The following is a 14,768-nucleotide window of genomic DNA, read 5'->3' as shown; positions in this document are numbered from 1 at the left end:
AAGTTACAAAAACATTAGGCTTGAAACAACTCAAGTTTAATCATGCAACCTTAGGTTGTTTAGACTCTTTTTAAGTATGTGATTCACACTAGAATGAAGAAAATGGAAGAGTATCATTTAAGTCATGGGTGTGCCTATTGGCACACTAAAATGTCTATTGGCACACCAAACCCTAGCAAAATCAGGGTTTGTCTACGCTGCGTATAGGTCAATACGCAGCGTATAGGGTTAATCCTATACGCTGCGTATTGACGTATACGCAGCGTAGATAAACCATAGATCTCAGTGCCTAATAACCAATCATTGCACAGAAAATAAGGTGTGTCAACGCTGCGTATGGGTCAATAAGCAGCGTATAGGGTTAACCCTATACGCTATACGCTGCGTATTGACCTATACGCAGCGTAGATAAAACATCTGCAAATTTGGGGTCATTTTGGTAGGTTTGAAGTATCAACTTTTTGCCATGTTTATATACGCTGTGCATAGGTCAATACGCAGCGTATATAACCTTCCTGAATTTTATATGTACAATAGAATATGTTAAACTTCCAGAACTTTATCTATACAACAGAACATGTTAAACTTCCAGAATTTTATATAACCTGCCAGAATTTTATATGTACATCATAGTATATAACATTTCAGAATATGTTAAACCGTTTACACCAAAAGTTTGATATATACAACAGTTTGTGCACACATAACAAAATGATAAAATATTACTGCTTCACCCCCGTATCCACTGTAATCCGCTTGTTGCATGTACGGAGATTCATACCCGTATCCGTATCCACTGTAATCCACTTGTTGCACGTATGGTTCATCAACAGGTGCATTCTCAGCACCGTATCCACTTTGTTGCACGTACGGAGATTCATACCCGTATCCGTAATCCGGATACACTTGATGCGCCGGGTAATTTGGTTCATCAACAGGTGGAGTGAGAGTCTTGTTCAAGTCTGGCAACTGTGTTTTTTGATCAACAGGGACTCCAGACACAACCTCCTCCTCCTCATTGGCAGCATTTGCTCCACATGTGTCGTTAGAATAGCGATTACTGAAATAATTCTCGTTCCAAAATGATGACATTTTAACAAGATTGAACAAAAAAATAGAACAAATGATTTTGGTATGGTGTGTAAATTGTTTACTGAAGAAGAAGATGAAAAAGAAAGCTGGAGGAGATGAACTCGAAGTGAACAGAGGTGCATGGATAAATAGAATTTCAAATTTACTAAAATACGCAGCGTATAGCTCTCTACTCCTCGTATTACTTTATTCACGTGCCTAGACAACATCGTATCAGTGTCAAATCAGTCTGACATACGATGCGTATTGGTCAATACTCAGCGTATAGGGTTACCTCTATATGCTGCGTATTGCTCAATACGCACCCTATGTCAGACTGAATTGACATAGTACTAGGTTTGACTGTCTGGTCGTGTACCTGCCCCTAACATACGCTGCGTAGAGACCTATACGCAGTGTATAGAGGTAACCCTATACGCTGCGTATTGACTAATACACAACGTATGTAAACCCTAAGTATGCAGATAATCTGCCAAAATTTGCAAATAGTGAGGGCTAAGTCATGATTCTCCACGATTACAAAGCATGGGAAATAATTAATAACTGTAGCAAATAGCAATGACGACTCAACTTTAATCTTCTAGAACATATATAATATTATAGTATTCCTAGCACAATAATTCACAATATTTAAATGTATAATCACTAAGTTTCCCCTTGTTTTCATTCCGCATCTTGAAGCCTGCAAAATCCAACTGAAATATGAAGAAATATTGTTATGGAATATGTCTCGTTATTTCAGTAACAATCAATATATTACTTAGTATATATATCTATGCAGGTGGACAGAAGAATCAGGAGATTAGTCACCGATTGTCGTTGACTTGGACGGAGAAAGCAGCGGCGGAGGCGGAGGCGGTTGCGGCGATCTCTTGCTCCGGGCATGGTAGAGCTTTCCTTGAAGGTTTGATATATGACGGTCAACCTGTGTGTGAGTGCTATGATTGTTATGGAGGCCCTGATTGTTCTGAATTATCTCCTGAATGTGCTGCAGATGCTGACAGGTGATTTTTTTTCTTTCAACTTTGTTGTTAAGTGTTGTTTCAGATCCCAGAGACCTGGAAATTTGCATCCTGCATGTAAATAAATGTGTTTCAGAATTGATCTAATGGGCTATTCAGGTTGACTTTTTAACTATAAACATGAAAAATATATCTTGATCTTTAAAAATGAAAAAAATTATAGTAAAAGCATATTGTATATAAGGACATATATTTAGATATACATACCGCATATTGTATAACATTTTATATGCATTTTTACATAAATTATTATTTGACTTTATTGTCTTACATGATTAAAGTTGTAATGATTTTGCTGTCTTAGATGATGGTTGTAATATTGGGTTTATAATAAGTGGTAAGCTTTCTTGATTGTTACTTTGGTAATTAATGGAAGAGCGTAATGTGAGGCTTTGATGGTGTACTTTGTGTATCCTTGCTAGCGGCTTGAGCGATTGATATGATGTTTGGATCCGTTCGGTTGGGTGGTGGTTCTAAACTAAAGGTTCACATAGATCTAGTTCGTTTTGAATTATGGTTGGTTCTAATTGACCTCTTAATGATTCAGTCCAAAGGACGCAACCATCCAGAAAGAGTTCGTATTAGTTTGTTCAAAAGGCTAAGTTGGATCGATTTGTTTGGTCGTAATAGTTATGTCAAACGAATAATTCTGGAACTTCTCAAACCTATGAGTCATGAATCATGTGTAAATTGTTTCTGTTTTTCCTTATATATTAGCTCAATTGGGAGACAATCTGATTTGTGTTGGGCCTGTGGAAAAACAAAAAGATCGAGGTTTGGTTGCAAGTGGATATGCATAAGGGCCGACTAGTTAAGTTCACACTTTAAAGGGATATCCATAAGGGTCTTAGAGCATTCACATCCTAACCATCAAATTGTGTGAGGATGGGTTTTTATATTATAAATGGTATAAAAAGTGGTTGTCAGTAGAGGAGAGAGAAAATTTTACTGTTCATCTGTATATTTGGGGGGACACTGTTCACCCGTTATAATTTTTTAATATATTTTGAAAGTGGTTGTGAGTGAAAGTTAGAGAAAAATGTAATGATAATATTATTTAATTGAAAGGGGAGAGAAAAAGTATTTGTTTTTAGTGGAAATATATTGATATAGGAGTTGTTTTTTAGTGGAATGTATGTATAATTTGATGGATTGGATGTGAATGCTCTTAGACCATCTTTTACCTTTGGATCCTATTTATAATATAATATTTGTTTGTCTTAAATTAATATATGAACCTTGGTTCCTAATTAATGAGTAAATTTTTAATAAAATTATATTATATTATATTATATTATATTATATTATATTATATTATATTATATTATATTATATTATATTATATTATATTATATTATATTATATTATATTATATTATATTATATTATATTATATTATATTATATTATATTATATTATATTATATTATATTATATTATATTATATTATATTATATTATATTATATTATATTATATTATATTATATTATATTATATTATATTATATTATATTATATTATATTATATTATAGGGGTAAGATCAAATAAAAGTTTATTTTGCCTAATTAGGATGAGAAGTAATCTTACCTATTCATTTTTCAAATCAATGGTTGAGATTAAAATGTAAGAGAAAGGAAAAGTGCAAGGGTATATTGTGAAAATCCTATTTATGGACTTTCTCTCTCTCCACATGCAAGTCACATGCATATTCGACCCCATTTTTTTAAACGTTCCTAACTTTTTTATACGACATTATTTTTTCATAAAAATTTCACCGTAAAATCGAGCGTCTTTTTATCTTTAATTTGAGTACCATATTGCTATATAAAATATAAAGACTAAAAAACCAACTTAAATTTGTTGTATTTCTATGTTGTACAACATTTTTTTGTGCTGTATTTTTGTACTATATTTTTGTGCTAAATTTTTTGTGCTGCATTTTTTTATCTTAAATTTTTTTTCTCAATTTTTTGTGTTAGATTTTTTTGTACTACATTTTTTTTGCTAAATTTTTTCGTGCTATATTTTTTTGTACTACATTTTTTTTTGCTATATTTTTTTTTGTACTAGATTTTTTGTACTAAATTTTTTTGTGCTATATTTTTTTGTACTACATTTCTTGTGCTATATTTTTTGTTGTATTTTTAAAAAACAAAGGGGGTGTCACATGTCATATTCACTCCTATTTATAAGGACCAAAATGTCCTTCATTCCTACTTATTAAGAGTGTCACATGTCATCATCACAATCCTTCTTATGCTACTTAGGCAAAATCCACTTTTTAGTGGATCCTTCCCATTATATTATATTATATTATGTTATGTTATGTTATGTTATGTTATGTTATGTTATGTATGTTATGTTATGTTATGTTATGTTATGTTATGTTATGTTATGTTATGTTATGTTATGTTATGTTATGTTATGTTATGTTATGTTATGTTATGTTATGTTATGTTATGTTATGTTATGTTATGTTATGTTATGTTATGTTATGTTATGTTATGTTATGTTATGTTATGTTATGTTATGTTATGTTATGTTATGTTATGTTATGTTATGTTATGTTATGTTATGTTATGTTATGTTATGTTATGTTATGTTATGTTATGTTATGTTATGTTATGTTATGTTATGTTATGTTATGTTATGTTATGTTATGTTATGTTATGTTATGTTATGTTATGTTATGTTATGTTATGTTATGTTATGTTATGTTATGTTATGTTATATTATATTACATTACATTACATTACATATTACATTACATTACATTACATTATATATTTTTATAGTTTTATATATTAATAACAAAAGTTGATGAATAGTGTTTTAAATATTATAGCTATTCGTTTGTTTAAAATTAATATATAAACCTTGGTTCCTAATTAATGAGTAAATTTTTAATAAAACTAGTTAGATTTTCTGCCCGTGTGTTGCGGCGGGGATTCAATGACTGCAAAACGTGTGTCAGTAACGGCAAGCAGATACCGAATATCAAAACATAAATAAAAATATCGTGAAAAGGATAGTTAATCCGTCCTAAAAAAGGCGATTTTAAATAACCTAATATATAATAGTAGGAGCCACACGTCCTACACGTTGGAAATTCGGTTGTTTTCAGTTCAGTTATTACGGTGCTAACACGTTAAAATATGGATGAGCTCGGTACCGGTAAAGGCACCGAAAGTACCGATCCGGAAAATCATTGAAATTAGGTACCGGCACCGAAAATGCTCGGTACAATGCGATATGGTATTTGAAGGTAAAAATCAATAAATATAGGTATGGTGCTAGACCGGTGTCGAACCGAAAGTAACGATTCTGAAAACACCAAAAGGTGGGTACCAAATGGGTACCGAAAATGATTTGGTATAGTAAATTTGGTACCGATACAATACCGGTTTGATTACAGGATTTGATACGATTTGCTCATCAATAATCTAAATATCCAAGTTAATTTGCATGCTACAATTCATTTATTACGTAAAAAGACAAAAGATAAAGCAAAATAAATTGTTGTGTATATAAAACCTCATTCAAACGAAATACAGTTTAATTATTGTGTGTATAAAAAGTAATCTAAACTGTGCAATTACTTGCATTGCTACGTTGCTACAGGATTTGATGAGCTCGGTACCAACCGGTACCGAAAATACCGTTACCGAAAGCCCCAAAAGTGGGTACCGGTACCGAATAAACCCGGTACAACACGGCTTGATACGGTCGGTACGGTTACGACACCAGTATTTGAGGGTAAAACCCGATGAATACCGGTGGCGAACGGATACCGAAAATACACTCAGTTTGGTAAATTTAATACCGGTACCGGTACCCGATACTATTCATTCATTTCTATTTTATTCATTTCTCTTTATAATATTTATCTATTTGTTATTGTTCATTTACTTCCCTTATTAATATATAGGTCAATTATATATATATATATATATATATTAATAATAGAATCTAAATTAATAATAGAATCTAATGAATAGTGTTTTAAATATTATAGCTTTATGTCAACCGGTATTGGTATCGAAAATAATGGTTCGGTATCGGTACATGAAGGTAAAAACCGGCACCACCCTGGTACATAAAACGCCAAACGTCGGTATCGAATTGATTTTGAAAATCTTTTAGTTCGGGAAATTCAGTACTGCTACCCGGTACCATTTGCTCATCCCTGATCACGGGTACCGTACGAACAACAACTGTATCGTACAACTTTTTTTGTTGATTTTATTTATTTTTTATTGATTTTATTTATTTTTTGTTGATTTTATTTATTTTTTTTATGATTTTTTATTAATTTATTTTTTTTACAAATTTTCGCTACTTTTTATATATATTAAAAAAAGACCTGTACTTCACATGTGCATTATATGTGTACTACACATGTATATTATTGCACATGTGCACTACAAAAAAAATTTTTAAGTTTTTTTTATATATATAAAATAGCAAATTTAAATAAAAAAAAAATTTATAAAAAAATTTAGTATGTTTTTTAGGTTCTTTTAATTAATTTTCGGGTTTTTGCTATAAAAGGAGTTTTCACATTAACCCTCCCCATTATTTTTATTGTTAAATATGTGACTTTTATTTTTGCATTTTGCAGTGGGGATCCTATATTCCTTGAGCCATTTTGGATGCAAACTGCAGCCGATAGTTCAGTCCTCATACCCGGGTGGCATCGTATGAGTTATCGATACGATGACTACACTTTGATGTCAAGAGAGCTCGAATATTACATTCGCAAGCTACATTCCATTGTCGGGAATGCAATCACCCAAGGCCGATACATGGTCTTTGGTGTCGGGTCATCCCAACTTCTAACCGCAGCGCTTTATGCGCTTTCCTCTGAAAACTCTTCTTCACCATCCAACGTCCTCGCTACCATACCGTATTATCCGGTAACAAGTCTTAAAATCTACAGAAATATTTACTCTCATTTGATTTTTTTTAACTAGATTTGTTGTTTTTGTTGTGGAACTATAGATGTATAAAGGCCAAACCGTGTTATTTAACTCCGAGAATTTTGAGTTTGGAGGAGACACAAACTCATGGCAATCGATTAATTCAACAAATAGTATAGATGTGGTTGAATTTGTAACCTCGCCAAACAATCCAGATGGGGAGTTGAAGAAATCGGTTCTTGGAAGGAAGACGATATATGATCATGCCTATTTTTGGCCACATTTTACACCGATTCCAGGCCCTTCAGATCAAGATCTCATGATCTTTACTCTTTCTAAGCTCACTGGTCATGCCGGTGCACGTTTTGGGTATATATATATACGAGATTTTTTACTTAAAATTGATTTTGTATTGAACAATTTATATGTTGATTGCAGGTGGGCGATTATAAAAGATAAAGATGTATATGAGAAGTTATTGAACTATATCATGGTGGCTGATTTGGGGATCTCAAAGGACACTCAACTAAGAGTTTTAAAGCTTTTAAAAGTAGCAATTGAAGAAGATGGAAAACCGCTTTTTGAATATTCTTACAACACAATGAGGGACCGTTGGGATAGGTTGACTTCTATCTTCTCAAAGTCAACAAGATTTTCAATCCAGAAAAGGCATCCATTTCACTGCAATTTCTTCAACGAAACTAGGTTACCATCTCCAGGTAATTTTATTTGATTATCTAACTACTGATAGTTCATGTTACATTTAATTTTAAACCGCAATATGACACACTCCCTATTTATACAGCTTACGCATGGGTAAAATGTGAAAGAGAAGAAGATCAGGATTGTAGTGCAGTGCTAGAAGCAGGAAAAATCAAAGGTCGGGGAGGAAGCTCGTTTAGCGCCAAAAAACGTTATACGCGACTTAGTCTCATCAAGAGCCAAGATGACTTTGAAATGCTAATGCTACGACTCACTGAGCTAGTGTCTCTTGAAAATGGTAACATTGAGACGATGTGAAAAGCTCAAATGAATTATTGTTTTAGGAAAAAAAAAATGTTATACATCTATTGGTATATAAGTTGGTTGGAACATTGTGTGTAAATGTAATTGAGAAAAAAAGTATCTTGATACATTTGGATGTGTATGCAAAAATAATATTTGTTTTTGTTATAAAATCATAGATATTATATAATTTTTCAACATAAATAAATTCATAATTGAACTCAATTTAGTTAGTTATTTATTTAACTATATGATAGTAATAATATATGTCAATAATTTTGAATTCATTAATAGTTATATTGGGTTGTTAATGATATGCACCAAATGCAACATATAAATTGTATTAAATAAGTTATAAAATCAATCTTTTTTAGCACTAATATTGGAAATAGTGTGTTTCTTTGTATACTTTTGATTTTCAGGATTAAAAGAGGTTAAATGTACAAAAGGAACAAATTAACAGAAAAAACCAGCATAAATACAAAAGAATAGAAGTTGATACATCATACCAACACTCTGAGCTTCACCACAAGACCAAAAACAACAAATCCGAAGATAAGCACGGGGACGTGCCACCAAGGCATGGGGCCGTATAATAACCCTCTAAAAAGCCCTAAAACACTCTGTAAACGAGAAACCGAACACGTTTAACCTTAAATTTTATAAAAAATACGAGTAAATTGGCTGAGATTTACATGAGAGAGATTGTTACGCGCCATGGAGTACCACTCTCGATTATCTCTGATAGAGACGGAAGGTTCGTGTCAAGGATATGGCAATCCTTCCAGGAAGCTTTTGGTTCCAAGTTGAATCTGAGCACTGCATTTCACCCACAGACCGACGGTCAAAGCGAGCGGACGATTCAGACGTTAGAAGACATGCTGAGAGCATGTGTGATGGATTTGGGCGGTAGCTGGGATAAGCATTTACCCCTGGTTGAGTTTTCATACAACAACAGCTACCACACCAGTATTGGTGCCGCGCCGTTTGAAGCTTTATATGGGCGCAAGTGCAGATCGCCGCTTTGTTGGGCTGACGCAGGTGATAGACAATTGGTTGGTCCTGAAATGGTACAGGAAACCACAGATAAGATCGCGCAAATCCGCGACCGTATCAGCGCGGCTCGTGACAGGCAGAAAGCCTACGCGGATCGAAGCAGGAAACCTCTAGAGTTTGAGGTTGGTGAGATGGTTTTGTTGAAGGTATCACCCTGGAAGGGTGTGGCACGATTTGGGAAACGTGGAAAGTTGAACCCGAGGTATATTGGACCATTCAAGATCTTGGAGAGAATCGGGTTAGTAGCTTACAAGTTGGACCTACCTGCCGAACTGAATGGTGTTCACGATACATTTCATGTATCCAATCTAAAGAGAAGTCCAACTCAAGATAACGTTGCCATTCCTACCGACGAAATTCATGTTGATGACACGCTCCACTTCGTTGAAGAACCTGTCGAGGTCACGGATTGGAAGGTAAACAAGACCCGCCGGAGCAGTGTCAAGCTCGTCAAAGTTCGTTGGAATGCTAGACATGGTCCTGAATTCACCTGGGAGCGTGAGGACCGAATGAAAGAGAAATACCCCCACTTATTTTCTGAGAACTCTGCTTCTACAAGCAGAACTTAAAATTTCGGGACGAAATTTTTCTAACGGGGGGAGAATGTGACAACCCTCACTAAACCAGGTATCCGTACGTCTTAATTAACTATTAATTGTTGTTTAATTACTGTGCTTAACTGAGATTCCTGATGAACTGCTACTTGACTGTTGATACTTGTACATATCTGCATCATACTTTGATTTCCGTCACTACATTATTTACCTACTGAACTCTAGTGACAAACATGATGCACAAAAGCACAGTAGCATTTGAACGGATAACCTATTGAACATGCTGATATAGCCAGCATCAGGCAGACACTGCCTCTAAAGGCCTGTATGAGCCAAAAATATTAAACTACACCCAGTGTGTGTGTAGGGATACAAGGGTTGTTAAACTGCGTCTCTAGGAATAAGATGTAATGATTGGATGTGCCTAAAACGTACTCTAAGCACGAAACACAGCACTTTTATCAACATACTAGCTTCTAGCAAATTAATAAAGTGCCAAAACATAAGGAAATATTCCTGACACTTTGCAGAATAAATTGTGTCGCTAAAAAAATATTATTTACGACGCTTAAAGGATTACTTAAGCACTTTAACGGATTACTATCCAACCGAACAACCGGACAATACCCGGAACATAAAAATATTGTCAGAAATATTGTTAGCCTTTTTCTGAGCCAGTTAGGGTCCCTGATTACCTTAACACCCGCTTTATAACGCATCATGCAACTAACGGGGTTAATCTCTAAAGTAACCTACTTAACTAAACTAAACTCTAACTGAACAATTAAAACCAACCGGATACCCCCCCCCCCTCAATGGAATCGGCCAAACCAAGGGGACAAAGGAGTACAAGGGTTGATTATTTTATTGATCTATGTTGGAAATCTAGAGAACATGAAAACCGTTGGACGATGGCACTAGAATTTCTCTATAAATACCCCACCCTAACTTAGAGATTTCACACACCACATTTCACCAACTCAACTCTCTCTCTTGCTCCTCCCTACTCTCGGCCGAAGACCCCCACCATCACCCACCCATTTTCGAGCTCTTGTTCATCCATTCCAAGCATACACAAGGCTTACGGATCACGTATAAGGAACCTTGAAGCAAGCGGAAGTTAAAGGACCTCGTTTCTTTGCTTTTATCCACGCCATTTTCGACTAGATTCTTCCCTAACCCCGAGCTAGAGGTATAATGTTTAAAACTAACTCTCGATCGTATCTAAAGTGGTTAATATGATTTTTAACGGTTAAAAGTCGGAATCATGCGTTTTGAATCTATAAAGTCTACTAAAACTCGAATATTGTTGGTTAAAAGCTCATAACATGTGTAAAAGTTGTAGTATTTGAATATGTTGATTATTGAGGCCCGATCTACGATGTGGTGGCTCTTATCATCGTTTAACCCGACTTTGTTAAGATCATAGATCTTGACATAAGCTTGTTTCTGTCGGTACGAGGGTTAAAAGGTGAAACTCCACCACACAAGAAACATGAACTTGTGTAAAAGTATTTTGACTTGTAAAATAGTATTTAAAACGAGCCGATCTACGTATGTACAAGTGGTATATTCGTAGAACCAAGTGTCGAGAAAATCATGTTTTATAAAAGTTGGGTGACATGTTAACAAATATGATTTTTACAAACTACAAGTGTATAAACACTTGTGAAACGAAAGATCCGACAAAGTAACAATTTTTTATAAAAGTTGTCGGGAAGTTGTAAAGGATGATTTGTTCTAAAAACGGGGTTTTTACAAGACTAAACTATTTTATACATAGATCCACTAAATATAAGGTGATCTACACTATGACTTTCGGAAAAACTACAAGTTCATGTAATAATGCGATTTTACATACTAGTCTACAAGTTTGACGTGTTGAAACTAGTTTGAAGTATCGGAAATGGATTGGTTGATTTAAAGAAGTGTTGGAATGATTTTGTAAAAGAAAATGATACGCTTGAAAGCGTGGCCACCTCCAGTTACAGGGGAAACTCGGGCGAAATTTTTCTAAAATCTAACACTTAGAATTATTTGCAAGTGTTAAACTATTTTGAAATGTTTTCAAAATACATTTCGCCACGACTTTATTTATTAAATAATCGGAGGTGGGATTTTCACAAAAACTAAACGTGATAAATATTTATTCGATAAATATATTTTTCACCACACTGTTTATGATTATTTTGTGAAAATATATAAATATTATTTTTAGAGTAAAAATAATATTTACAAACTTTGACGAACCCAAAATAATGCAAACGCTTACACGACAAACATATAAGTTACAACGGTAATTACTATTACCACTTACTCGCCAAAACGTAACTTACGCTTAATACGGAAATATTCATAAACGAGTATGTTGTCAACGTATTATTTTTGGAAAATATTATGTGTAGAGAAAATATAATATTTTTGAGAAAGATATTTATATTTTGGAATGAGAAGTAAAAATATATTAAGTGAGACTTAATATTATAAACACGCATGTATTAATTCCCCCATCCTTGGGAAGGAGATTAACTACCAAATATATACAAGGAACGGTTGTCTAACTGTTTCCCGAAAATTAAACTACAAAGCTAAAGCACGGCCATCCGTCTAATAGAATTAGCACATGTAGGTCGTTGCACAGCTTTCGGACATTTGGAGTGCTTGATTTAGCGACGCACAGACTGTGAGTTCATGTCCCCCTTTTCTCTTAACTGTTTTCAGTTTTCTAAACTGCGGGGGTGAAATACATGTTACAATGGTTATGATTACTTAATACATGGTATGGTTAGCGTAAGGAGGGTTACTTTTAGATCATGTGAATGGGTAGGCGGAAACTTGAGGTCATTAATCCTCAGGGTAGGACCGAGGGGCAGGAGCGGTAGATCTATTTGGGTGTAGCGAGCCCAGTCCCAGATCCAGCATAACGGACCTTGGGATGACTTTGTTCCCGACGCATAAATTTGCTAGGTTTGAGCCTTCCTACTTGCATTTCACACATATCAATGGCCTTGCAAACCATTGGTGATCTCTTTTTCCTTATTTGCTACATACCAGGTTTTTGATAAATACAATGGTTTATTTACTCACTTTCGCATGAACTCGCTCAACATTATTGTTGATTTTTCAACTTACATGTATTTCAGGGAATTAAAGATCTGGCGCGGTATGGCTTGTTTTCCGCTGCATAAGTCACCAGGGTCATCCAGGGTTCGGGGAATGTGACTCTTTCCTGGACAAGTGACAGTCCTTGAATCATGTTTATGTTGTGTTTGGGTTTGTAATGTTTAGACAAGTTTATGGTTGTTGGGTGTTAACCCGTTAAGACAATGTTTTGGTATTTTTATTTTAATGGATGATCTTGCATATTTTTAATTCATATAACTTGTTATGATTAAGCTAAGGTATTAAGAAGTCACACCAAATTAACCACGCTTCCGCAAAGCCAGGGTGTGACAGCTTGGTATCAGAGCTCTGATCATAGCGAACTAGGATTCCTTCTTGAGTCTAGACTATGATCACTAGGGCTCTCACGAAAACATTTTTACTGCATACCACTTAAGTCCAGATCCAAAACGTTTTTATAAACAAATGTTGAGCACATTTTATTTATTATTTTTAGGCTCAGTCTGGGAGGCTGAGGCTCGGTCTGAGAGACTGAGGCTCGGTCTGGGAGGCCGAGGCTCGATCTACTGGATCGAGGTAGTTGTCTAGTGGGACTAGGGAGTCAGTCTGGGAGGCTGGGAGAATTGTCTAGTGGGACTAGGAAATCAGTCTGGGAGGCTGGGAGAATTGGCTAGTGGGACTAGGAAGGACAGTCTGGGAGGCTGGGAGGCTAGTGGGACTAGGAGGATTATGTGATTATTACTTGGTAACTTGTGTGATTACCTGATTTACTGATTTTTGTGCATGTTTGTGTTTATGTTACAGACCCATGGACTCACCAACCACGGGTGATTCAGATACCACCGGACCTTTACCCATAGTATCGGACGACATTGTGTCTTCAGAGCACGAGGTGCATACCTCCGACTTCACCAGCACCGATGATGATGACTTCCAGCCCTTCGCTCTGCCCGATGGCGCTGATGAGCATATCGATGACCCACCTGCTGAGTATCTTCCCTTGGTAGCGATTCCAGCTCCCATACCCCTTGCTTCATATCCAGCATACGACTTGCTACCCGACGCCGAGGCTGGCGGCAATATTGATCTCTTTGAGGACGAGCCTTTCGAGGATGAGATTCCTGATGCAGCCCCTCTTCCCGCTGGCGATCTTTTGATGATCACTGGTGCTCCTGTTGAGGACTCGCCCGCCCATTCGCCCGTCCCAGACTCCTTTGAGTCTGTGGCATCTGCACCATCTCACGAGGTGAGCACGCAGCATTTTGTACACGACTCGGACCCCGATCAGGCATCTTCTGCCGCACCCATTCCGAGCTTTGTGTTCGAGCACGACGACATTGAGGATTCTGATCCCGTTTTTCCTCCAGGATTTGATCCTAACCACGATATTGAGTACATTCCTATGGACCCACATATGGAGGACCCCGTTGATCCCGTTGATCCTGTTGATCCCTTTGATCCAGAGTTTGATTTTGATATGGCTTTTGATGACCCAGAGCCTGCCTTGGCCCCAGAGCAGGCAGTTGCTCTAGATCCTGTGCATGAGCATGACCTGGTACATGCCGGCGTTCCTGATGAGCCCATATTAGCAGACCCACCTGTTGGTGACCATCTTGTGGACATTCCTTTGATTGTTGACGACCATGTTATAGCTGATGATCCTGTTGTTGATCCACCTTTTGTTGATCCCCCTTTGATTGCTGATATCCCTATTGACCACCCAGTTGAGCATGTTGCACCAGTTGACCCTGTCATTGCTCCATTTGATCCTGTTCCCCTCGAGCCTGAGCACGCTCTGTTTGCTGATCACCTGGATCCACCCGATGAGGACGCTCAGCACGGTTGGATACCTGCTGACGAGGATGTTCCACCGTTTCCCCCGCATCACACTGATGCACATCATGCTGATTTCTCATTTCAGATCCCTGTGACACGATCCGATGATTTCACCTTTCCGATCCCTCAGATTATACCTCCAGCGAGGCCTGGAGAGGGCTCT

General features: G+C 36.2%; 1 protein-coding gene across 1 annotated transcript; it reads left to right on the top strand.

The window, feature by feature from the left end:
- The first annotated feature begins 1,743 nt into the window (after positions 1 to 1,743).
- Positions 1,744 to 8,226, top strand: LOC110897668 (tryptophan aminotransferase-related protein 4). Its single transcript, XM_022144407.2, has 5 exons — positions 1,744 to 2,096; positions 6,734 to 7,028; positions 7,114 to 7,400; positions 7,470 to 7,750; positions 7,837 to 8,226. The coding sequence occupies exons 1-5, from the start codon at positions 1,795 to 1,797 to the stop codon at positions 8,049 to 8,051; spliced, it is 1,380 nt and encodes a 459-aa protein (XP_022000099.1). The 5' UTR covers positions 1,744 to 1,794; the 3' UTR covers positions 8,052 to 8,226.
- The last annotated feature ends 6,542 nt before the right edge of the window (positions 8,227 to 14,768 follow it).

The sequence above is a fragment of the Helianthus annuus genome, chromosome 11 (assembly GCF_002127325.2).
Source record: "Helianthus annuus cultivar XRQ/B chromosome 11, HanXRQr2.0-SUNRISE, whole genome shotgun sequence".
In the NCBI taxonomy this organism is placed as follows: domain Eukaryota; kingdom Viridiplantae; phylum Streptophyta; class Magnoliopsida; order Asterales; family Asteraceae; genus Helianthus; species Helianthus annuus.
The sequence above is the reverse complement of the archived record's forward strand: the minus strand, read 5'-3'. Positions and strand labels throughout refer to the sequence as shown.